Here is an 11,526-nt window from a genome sequence, read left to right as displayed (position 1 = left end):
TTAGTTGCTGTTTAAACCATATTTGATTCTCTTCTGTGTTCAAATGTTTCATTAACAATCGGGATAATATTTATTATAGGGTGGAAACAGTTTTATTATAAACTTTTTCCTAGTTATTGTGAAAGGTTCGACATCATTAAAAGTGAAAATGATAGAAGATCAAGATTATCTTTTTAATAAGAAGAAAGATGTGATTTGAAGGATAGTCTAAAAGAAGAATCTAAATTCGTGAAGATTTGGTACAAAAATTGTATCTATCGGAGCAATTCTATGAGAAAAGTTAAAGTTAGTTCGATTGTTGAAGCTTCTTTTTGCACGAAGGTATTATCAACCGAAATGTCAGTTCTGGTTTAGTTTGAGTTGAATAATGAGTTTATGATCTTTAACCACATGTTAATGAACAGTTTGAATTGTGAAAGAACGATACCCTAATTTATTCATTGGTAAGATTTTCGGGGACGAAAATTCCTAAGGGGGGAGAGTTGTGACAGCCCTAATTTGACCCTAGTCGGAAAGTGGTTTTGGGACCACAAAATCGAGTTATAAAAATAATTAACCGTTATATTTTATGCTTATTTTATGTGAACATGCATGTGTGAAAGTTTCATACTTTGATTTTGTCATTTGAATGTGAAATTTATTAAATAGGACTTATGTGAGACAATTGTGAAATGTGATAGCTAATTTTAAAAGTGGTCTATTAATGCATGTTATAAAAAGATGGGACTTGCATGTCAAATATCCCTTTTTGACAATAGTGGCCGGCCAAGCTCATACTTATAGGCATTTTATGCATGGGTTAATATTATTATATTAAATAGTGGTAAGAAACATGTAATAAAAAAATTGTGTTAAATTAATGAAGTGAATAAAACAAAGAAAAGAAAGAAAAGTGTTCATCTTTTTTTATTTCTTTGGCCGAAAATTCTAAGGAGAGAAGGAGATTATGGGATCTAGGGAAGAGGCCGGTTGCATGCTATGGGAAAACCGTGAAATTGGTTGCTTAGAAGCTAAACTTTTGAAGTAACGGGGTAACTCTTCTAAACTCTCCATTACCTATAGCTTTTTATTGATGAATCTTGGTTAAATTATTGATTTAAGTTCGGCCGAATGTGTGAGGGAAGGAACAAGAATTTGAATTGATAGAATCGGTGTTGGAAAATATTAGCAAGCTTTCCTTGAACTTTTATTTTCTGTGTTTGCAAATTTGGGAAAAACTGTTAGATGATTTCCAGATTGTACCCCCTATTAGTATTGTTAGTTGCTGCTCTGTTATTACCATTCGATCATGGTAGATGATATTGAATATTTCAGTAATAAGGATACTAAAAAAAAAGAAAAAGAAAAGGGATTTACGCATGTTGTTTTATGAACAGCTGTTGGTGTATTAATGCAGCACATGTATGACCGAATGCCTTTGTGAGGTGTTATATTAATAATATTTATTAGTTGCAGTTTATGTGTAAAAAATCTGAATGTTAAACGGGTTAATGCAACCGTTATTAAAGTTATTAAATGAGGATAAAAGCAGAGTAAATGCTACAGAATTTATGTCTTAGATGTTAGTTAATGAGATGATTAAGTAGTAATCAATAGCCGTATGTTTATATTGTTTGGGCAGTTTATGGGTTATTTATTACAACAGGAGAAAAAGGTGATAATAATGCTGATAAATGTTGTTTATTAAAGAGTAAGCTAATGTTATCCAAATATGTAAATCTTTAAGGCTTTAAGTTTCATGAACTAATATAAATTCCTAATGTATTCATGTTGACCATTTGTGGGTAATAAAGATGTTTTTATTAATTGTAATTAAATGATAAAATGGTTTGAGTTTGAACTTGATTTGATATTTGAGTTAGTTAATATTTATTGATTTATTATTACGTTTTAATTGTGAAATATATAGATCGATTATAAGCCAGGGATAAGAGAAGGTCGTGGAATAATCATCTCTGACTTGAGGTAAGTCTTTGAGTAATGAAACTTAGCTTATGATTTGATAAAATCATGGTATATAAGCATAACAAATAAATTGTGACCTATTGGTTCTACTTGAATTACGTAGTGGGATAAATAATTTGTGCATATGAATTGTAGCCGAATGGTTATAGAAATCATGTTGGATAGCGAAACGAAATCGTGTTCTTTGTATGTGGCTATTGAGCCGAAAGTGGAATGGTTGATAAACATGTTGTGCTTGTGTTCAAGTAATGTAAATGAAATGCTAATGTGTTATGATATATATATTTGTGCATGATAATGGAGAATTATATCCGGGCCAAGTCCCGAAGGCATTCGTGCTGGTGTTATATCCGGGCTAAGTCCCGAAGGCATTCGTGCTGGTGTATATCCGGGCTAAGTCCCGAAGGCATTCGTGCTAATGTTATATCCGGGCTAAAGTCCCGCAGGCCTTGTGCGGGTATTATATCCGGGCTTAAAGTCCCGCATGCTTTTTGGTGGTGATTGGATTTGGGTTTTAAACCTAGCAGACTTAATGCCGATGATTGGAGTAAGATTATGATTTCGAATATTCGTAGTAAACTACCATTGAATATGTTCAATACATTAAGTTGGTCAGGTATGTATTATATACTTTTATATGTTAGATTGATCGGAATTGAATCATGAATGCGAAATGAGAAGTATATGTGAAAATCCATATGTGTATGTGTGTATTCGGTTATGGTGAAAGGTTATATGAGATTGATTTGGTGATATACATGTTAAATAATATGAATGCAAAGAATGGGTAATAAATCTGCTTGGGACAGCAGCAGTAACATGATTTTAGAAAATCACCATAAATTGTGGGAGTTGAGTTAGAGGCTGAATAAATTATTTAATGAAATCTTAATGAGTCTAGTTTCTTATAGAAGAAACCGTGTAAGCAAAAGAATTGCCAATAATGAGATATTTGAAGTGGCGTGGAACAAAGTCAAAATGACTTCGAGGTCCCCTGTTCTATTTTCAGAAAATCATTATAAATGGTACAAAAATGGTTATAAGATAAAATTTATATTCTTAGACTCCATAATGAGTCTAGTTTCAAATAAAATAAACGAGAACATATTTCGAATTCTGTATAATGAGAAATTTGATTCGTAGTGAAGAGTGGTCAGAATAGTCAAACAGTAAAACAGGGGAAACTTAAAAAAAAATCTGGTATTTATTAGTCAAACCAAAAATTCTGAAAATTTTATGGATGGAAGATATATGAGTCTATTTTTAGGGAAAATTAACGGAACTTGATTTGGAGTTTCTTAGCTCCAGTTATAAATAATTTAGTGACTGTTACTTAGGAAGACAACTTGTAGTGAATTTGTGATTTTGTTACAAACATGGTTAAAACTTGTTAATGAGATGCTTTTCGAGTTCTTATGATCTTATTTGTGATTTCAATATTTGGTTTTAATTGAGTTCAGATTCAAGTGAGGTGAATTTGCTAAATATGCATTATGTTCATGGATACTTGGCCAAAATGGCAATTATCTAGGAATGATTTCTTGAAAATTTGAATAATCGATCTATAAGTAAATTAATTGTTTGCATTGCTTAAAACTTACTAAGCATTGAAGCTTACTCCGTGTTCTCTTTTCCATTTCTTATAGGTTTATACTTTAGCTCGAGTTGGAAGGGCCGGGGATATCATCACACTTTCGAGTCATTATGTGAGTTGAGAAGATTGTATATCATCATGGTTTAAGGCATGTATAGGATAGACTATAGGTAGAATGATATTTCGACTTTGTATACATTATAGCCATACGAAGATGGCTTGCTCATTTTGTTTAGAGAAGCCTTATAATTGAACTAATGTGGTGAAATGTTTTAGTTATAACTTGATAGTAGTTAATTTGTTATTAGATATTCAGTTATGTTTTGATAGTGAGTCATTTTGGAAATTTATAAGAGCTCTTATGGAAAATCAATGAGACATGTTTGCATTGTTGATAATTTATGTCTGGTAAGTATCTTTGACCTTGTAGAAGTTTTGTTCAGTCAAGTAATACCTCATAACCTTATTCCGGCAACGGATACGGGTTAGGAGTGTTACAGTTACAGCGGATCTTCTTCTTCTTCATTTGAACCTCCTTCAACGTCTTCAGGTTCGGATGGAATAAGCTCCAATTCAGAAAATAAAACAACTTCTGCACCATTGGGGCCAGCCTCCCAAGGTGGATCCACATCGAACTCATCATCCAACCCACCATCATCTGCAAAGTATGAGGTCTCCTCATCGGTGGATGTTGTAGAGAGTACATCATCCCTTCTTGTGGACGTTTCGTAACGTTCCTAATCAGATATGGATTGCCAACCACTAGAACTTGATGTCATTCCCCAATACGTATTTCTAGCATCGAACATTGACCCACCAATGTGCAAGTCTCATCCACTAAGCAAGTGTCGTGCAGGAGTTTTGTTTTCCATACTACCACCAAACATAGGCGCTTTTGTGTTCTGCTTCCCACTAACAAAGTGTCAGCTAGGGGTTGTGTATTCCTCTCGAATAGCAGTTGATGTTGAAATCACAAATGTTTCATTTGGAGATGAAAATTGAACATATAACTTAAGATAGGATGATCCACTAGCAAGATGAGTCTGCACCATCGCCTCAAAGCTACGAACACCTTTGATATCAAATGAGTCATATGTCACGGGATCAATCGAAGCACAAAATTGATACTTAATAAAAGAAACGCTACTTGGCGTTGTTCCAAAGATTTTGCGTCTAATTCTTTTATGAAATTCTGTAAAATCTATACTTTGGTTAAAAACCATTCACACTGTGTTTTCTGATAAAAAAACAACGCCATTCTCGGTGTCACAAACCTCACCATCATAGTAAATAATAGCACTAATACGTTCACTCATCATTAATTTCTATTCTGCTTAGCCTCTTTAATTTTACTTGCTGTAACTTATGCATCTTGAGAATGAAATTTGCCTCGTTTATAGCCTAAGGCCAATCATGAACTACTGTAGAAAAAGAGCGTCCATATGGTAGCTTTTTTTCGTAAATTTGCTGACATTGCATCCTGCTTGAAGCATTTTTGACACTATTTGTTCAGAAACATCTTCTCAAACTTATTTTTTCAGGAACTACTGTAGAAAAAGAGCATCCATGTGGGAGCTTTTTTCTGTAATTTTGCTGACAGTGCATCATGCTTGAAGCGTTTTTGACACTATTTGTTCACAAATGTCTTCTCAAAATTATTTTTTCATGAACTACTGTATAAAAAGAGCGTCCACGTGGTAGCTTTTTTTATTCATTTTGCTGACAGTGCATCTTGCTTGAAGCGTTTTTGACACTATTTGTTCAGAAACATTTTCTCAAAATTATTTCTTCAAGAACTACCGTAGAAAAAGAGCATCGACGTGGGAGCTTTTTTCTGTAATTTGCTAATAGTGCATCCTGCTTGAAGCGTTTTTGACACTATTTGTTTAGAAACGTATTCTCAAAATTATTTTTTCAGGGTACAAAATAGTCAATTTTGTTAAAAAAATAAGCACAATGTTATTTTAAAAAAAAATACACCCTAATTTAATTAAATTTAACCCTAAACCCTACACCCTAATTTAATTTATTTAAAAATCTTAGAACCCTAATTTACTTAATTTATCTAAAAACCATAAACCTTAATTTAACTTATTTAAAGCACTAATTTATTTAATTTATTTTAAAACCTTAAACCTAATTTATTTAAAGCCCTTAATTTATTTAAAACCCTAAAAACTCTAATTTACTTAATTTATTTAACAACCCTAAACCCTAATTTAAATAATTTTTATAAAATAATATTAAATCTTGGTTTATTTTTAAAATCTACTAAAACTCTAAACCTTAACTTGTTTTAACAAAAACTTAAACACTAAACCTTAACTTATTTTGACAAAACCCTAACCCTAAAAATCTTAAAAAATCCTAGATACTAAACATATAAATATCCCTAACATATAAAAATACGGAGCAAAACACACCTTAAAAAAAGCATTTTTTACTATGTCAGTAAAACACGCTGATGTGAAAGCATTTTACTGAAGTGACAAAAAAGTTCTCTTGCTGACAATATATCCTTTAAACACGGCCACGTAAACACATTTTGCAAAAAAATAACCCTTTCTAATAAATCATAGCGTAATCCGCCTATTTCCATAAATATCGGCCTTTTTAGTTAATTTAATCAGTTTTTTTTTATCACAGCTTTAGATTTCACTACTACAACAGTTACAAACATCGTTCAAGTCCACTACCCCGTAGACTCGAACGAAAATGGCGTCAAAGCTTGCATTTCTGCACATAAATGGCGCCTGGCTTCAATATCCGGAGCTCCAACACTCTAATTCATGGCTTTTCCGCCAAAAAATCAATTCAATCTCAGGGTTTAGCGGTTCATTTTCCGAAGACTCATCTTCATCATTGTTGTTGTCAAGGTTGCTACCTCTTAAAAGAACCCAAACTTTTCTCTCTCCTAAATGGTTGGACAAAAACCCTGATGCTACCCGAACCCTTATTGTCAAATCTCAGTTGAACTCCCCTCTCATTTCTCCTAACGATCAATGGGGAACCTGGACTGCTCTCTTCGCTACCGGTGCCTTCGGCTTATGGTAATCTCTCTCTCTCTCTCTCTCTCTCAAATTTCTAAAAGAAATTAATTTTTGGAGGCAATTGGTTTTTATATTATTTTCTTCAGAATAGTTTGTGGGTATTAAAGATGATTATTCGATAAATTGAACTTGAAGGTCAGAGAACACAAAGGCTGGAAGTGCATTGAGTGGTGCGCTAGTGAGTACTTTGATTGGTCTTGCTGCTAGTAACTTGGGGATAATTTCTTCTGAAGCTAAAGCCTACTCAATAGTAAAGGAGTTTTTGCTCCCATTGGCTGTTCCATTGTTGTTGTTTCGAGCAGATTTGCGACGTGTGATTAAGTCAACAGGGAAGCTTCTTCTTGCTTTCTTGCTGGGATCAGGTAATTCCGCTCCCTCCAGTCTTGATGGCCATTTCAATTTATCAGTTGGTTTGACTTGTTTTCAGGGTCATGATTTTGGGTTAGCAGGTTTCTCTGCAATTCTTTGCAGTCAAATCCTGCTATAGGAACCTCTTACTTTAATTTGATCAATTTTAGTCTTCACCGAAATGGTAATATTTAAATCTGTTGATTAAATTATACTATTAGTAATATATTATGCCTGAAGTTATAGATTTTGTCCATCTACTCTAATTGGATCATTCTTACTTGTTAAATTTTTTAATAGTTGTTAAATTTATTAACTGATTTTTTTGTGAGTAATATGTGTAAATAATAAGCTGACATCGTATTACATATGCAATAATATGTTTGATACATTAAATTTTAAAAATAACTGAACTTAATGAATTTAATAGTTACCATTTAGATAGAACTAAAATTTTTGAATTCTAAAAGTATAGGGATTGAAAATGACCAAATTAAAGTATATGTACTAAATCCATAACTTATGCAAAGTACAAAGTCTAATAGCATAATTTCATAATTCCTTGCTAGCGATTTAACCCCCTTATTTTTGCCAAACAGTGGCGACAACAGTTGGAACAGCACTGGCGTATCTGATAGTGCCGATGAGAGCACTTGGTCAAGATAGTTGGAAGATAGCTGCTGCCCTAATGGGTAGGCATATTGGCGGAGGTAATTTATTCATTCACTTCCTACAATCCTATTCTATGTTTGTATTTGATTGATTAAAGTCCCATGAGGCCATTGTACTATAAATTAGATTGCATTTTGTCTACTCTACTCAAAAAATGAGCAAATGAGTCCCTATATATTATATCAAAGAACAAATTGGTCTTTTTCTTAAAAATTTCATCCAGTTTTATAGTTAAAAACTACTCCTTATATATCAGCATGAGATACATGTGGCACGTCACTTGTTACTACCTGGATATTCCATCAGCCACGCCAGTTTTTAATCGTACAAATGGATGAAAATTTTAACAAAAAATACCAATTTACTCTTTTGATTTAATGCATAGGGACTAATTTGGACATCTTTTGTGTGGAGGGAACAAAATACAATTTTACTCTTACTTATCTAATCCCATTCCTGTTTCCTTGTCTACATCAACTGATCAAGTTACTTTGCTGATGTTGTTCAGCTGTCAATTATGTTGCCATTTCAAATGCCCTTGAAACTTCTGAATCTGTTTTAGCTGCTGGACTAGCTGCAGACAATGTTATCTGTGCAGTGTATTTTACAACACTGTTTGCCTTGGCTTCGATAGTACCTGCCGAGACTTCAACATCACCTGAAGGTCTGCAATGCTTCTCAGTTTGTATCATTTCATAGACTTGCAATCTCTTTATCCTCATTACGAAAATGTATTAGCTACATCAAATGTGACTGCTTAAGTTTGTAGAATAATGTGGTTTTGTTTCAAAATTTGTATAATCTGATTAAAGTTGTTGAGACTTGAGCCAGATGTTGCAATGGGTGAGGGATCTATATCCGATGGCAAACTTCCTGTCCTAAAGATAGCAACAGCTCTTGCAGTATCTTTTGCCATCTGCAAACTTGGTGCGTATCTTACCAAATATTTTGGCATTCCGGGAGGTATCCTGCCTGCAGTTACAGCAATTGTTGTTATTCTGGCAACTGTATTTCCTGCCCAGTTTGGTCATCTTGCACCATCTGGGGAGGCTATGGCTCTAATTCTGATGCAGGTAACCAATCATTGTACAAAGCACTGATTCTTGTTGGTGTATGTTCAATTGGGAATGATATAAGTATATATGTGTGTGTGTGTGTTTTATGTAGGTGTTTTTCACTGTGGTTGGTGCAAGTGGAAACATATGGAGTGTCATCAGAACAGCACCCAGTATATTCATGTTTGCTCTGGTTCAGATTTCCATCCATTTGGCATTAATTCTGGGACTAGGGAAGCTATTTAAGTTCGACCTAAAGCTCTTGCTTATAGCATCAAATGCCAATGTTGGAGGTCCTACAACGGCATCCGGAATGGCTACGGCCAAAGGGTGGAGTTCTATGATTATTCCTGGTATTCTTGCCGGCATTTTTGGCATTGCCATTGCTACTTTTGTCGGATATGGCTTTGGAGTAAATGTTCTGAAATACATGTAAAACCTTCAATTAACTAATGCACCAGAGTTGGGCTTGCTCATGTAACCTTCTGTAAACTTGAAAACAATAAAAACAGATGAAGGGCAATTTGGAACATTACTATTGGCTGAAGTAGCTGAAAGGTCTATTTGCTTTGCGATCCATAGTAGTTGGTATGACGGTGGATAGTGCAAATTGAGGCATTGGATATTCGATTTATTTTTTTTGGCAAATTACACTATTAGTCATTCAATTATTGATAAGTTTTTGTTTCGATCATTTAACTAAAAAACTGAACAATTTGATCAACGAACTGTTAAAAAGTTTTAATTTAAATTATTGAACTATTTAAAAAAATTTATTTAAGTTACTAGGTTGTTAATTTTTTTTAATTCAGTAACTTAAATAAAAATTTTGAGCAATTTGATGACTTAAATGAAAACTTTCGAATAGTTTAGTGACCAAATTATAATTTTTTTAATTAAGTAACCAAAATAAAAACTTATTCATGGTTTAGTGATTAATGATGTAATTTACTCTTCGTTTTTTGTTTTACTCATTTTGATCATATTTAAATTTAGATTGTTTAACTGTTATCTGAGTAAATCTATATATTGATTTTAAATATCCTTTGTTCAATTTTTTTTGTAGATAATGGATTTGAAGTTAAATGTTCATAATATGAATTCACTTTACTTTTGCGGTAAAATATTCATATTTAAATATTTAAAAATGAACTTATTTACTTTAGATTTGGTATCTGATTGATAATTTATTTAATTTAGATTTGAATAATGATATTCTGATTTAAAATAAATAATAAAATAACATAGATTTCAAAGTAAATTTGTAAATTCAAATTTAAACAATAATGTTGAAATTTAGCACGGTAAAGTTGAGGTGTTAAAAACTTTAAACCCAAGTTCAAGTTCTGTTTGTATAAATATGTGGATTCTCCTCTCTAGTTTGAGCCCTACATGTATAAATGTATGGACTTTCATCTAAAATTTATTCTAAGTAGTTATACAATCTTTTGTTATCTTTATCTTCCTTTGCCTTCTTAGGTGTTATTTGATAACTGAAAGTTTAAGTGCGAAAAAAAATTTAAGTGTTGCATTTATAGTACTAAATTTTAGTTTGAAAATTGTTTGGTAAGTTAGTAAAAATTAAGTATTAAATGTAATTATTTTATTTGAGTAAAAATTAAGTTTTAAATGTAATTATATTATTTGATAAAAGTAAATATCAATTTTTAAAATATTATTTATTTCACAATTTTAATCTTACTAATATAATAACTTATATTATTTTGGATATTTTTTTGATAAAAGTTAAATATGTTAATTTGAATACCACATTTTCAAAAAATATATTATTTCAAATATGGTATTCTTTTAATAAAATAAAATTGTAACACCCCATACCCGGCTTGGACGCTAGGCCGAATATCGAGATGTCACACCATTGTCTCATGTCACATACATCAAGTAGAAAGCTCATTGAAAACAAAACGTCCATCATTTTATTGTACGTATAGGTTTTAAGTCAATCATACAAGATAGTTACCATTTCTACAAGCTAAATTTACAATAATTAGTCTTATAAACAATTTAGAACATGCATAAGGTCCATTTAGCAAAATTCTGAAACTATGTCCGTAGGTATTGATAAAGGTGTCATATTTTCTCTAAGTGCTATCAATACCACCTGGAAAAACAATACCAAACTTGCATTCTGTTTCTCGCCAAATTTCAAGACATTGAAAAATATCGGTACCTTTCATAAGGTATTGATAATTACACCACAAGTATCGATACTTGGGCTAAGGTATTGATACCAATCTCTATTCTAACTTCCTACACGTTTCAAAACACAGAGGTATTGATTTTAAAACTCGATTATCGATACCTCTACTCCAGACCTCAAAAATGCAGTATACACATGCAATTAATCCATTCGAATTTAGTTCCTAAACATCATGCATCAATTACTTTGAAAAATAATCATTAAACGGCCTAATTAATAGGTCAATATCGCAAAATCATGTTCGAGCAAGTAATGTCAATCCATCCTAAAGTTCATGAGCCCAAGCATAACAATAACATGTAATCCTTATAAACCAAACCAAAAACCAACAATAATGTCTAGAAATCAACAGGGCTATAACGAGTCTACCATATTGCCTCATTCCCCAAAACGTAAATAAATATAGAATACCTATGGAATAATGCAACAGTCTTGCTTGGATCACCTATTGAAACTACATCGCTCACACCAGCACACAACTAATTTGCAAAGTTTAAGAAGGGAGTGGATGAGCTTGTAACGTCCCATTTTTAGTCAAATCAAAATATTGGTTTCAAGACCACAAATTTGAGGTCAAAATATTTATTTTATTATCATTTTAATATCTACAGCATGATAGTA

General features: G+C 32.4%; 1 protein-coding gene across 1 annotated transcript; it reads left to right on the top strand.

Moving 5' to 3' along the window:
• Positions 1-6,163: 6,163 nt before the first annotated feature.
• Positions 6,164-9,216, top strand: LOC107951152 (uncharacterized membrane protein YjcL). The gene is made up of 6 exons (XM_016886086.2): positions 6,164-6,609; positions 6,745-6,971; positions 7,557-7,667; positions 8,138-8,293; positions 8,461-8,702; positions 8,797-9,216. The coding sequence occupies exons 1-6, from the start codon at positions 6,275-6,277 to the stop codon at positions 9,118-9,120; spliced, it is 1,395 nt and encodes a 464-aa protein (XP_016741575.1). The 5' UTR covers positions 6,164-6,274; the 3' UTR covers positions 9,121-9,216.
• Positions 9,217-11,526: the final 2,310 nt, after the last annotated feature.

Source organism: Gossypium hirsutum, chromosome A09 (assembly GCF_007990345.1).
Source record: "Gossypium hirsutum isolate 1008001.06 chromosome A09, Gossypium_hirsutum_v2.1, whole genome shotgun sequence".
Lineage (NCBI taxonomy): Eukaryota > Viridiplantae > Streptophyta > Magnoliopsida > Malvales > Malvaceae > Gossypium > Gossypium hirsutum.
This window is presented reverse-complemented; position numbering and strand designations above follow the sequence as displayed.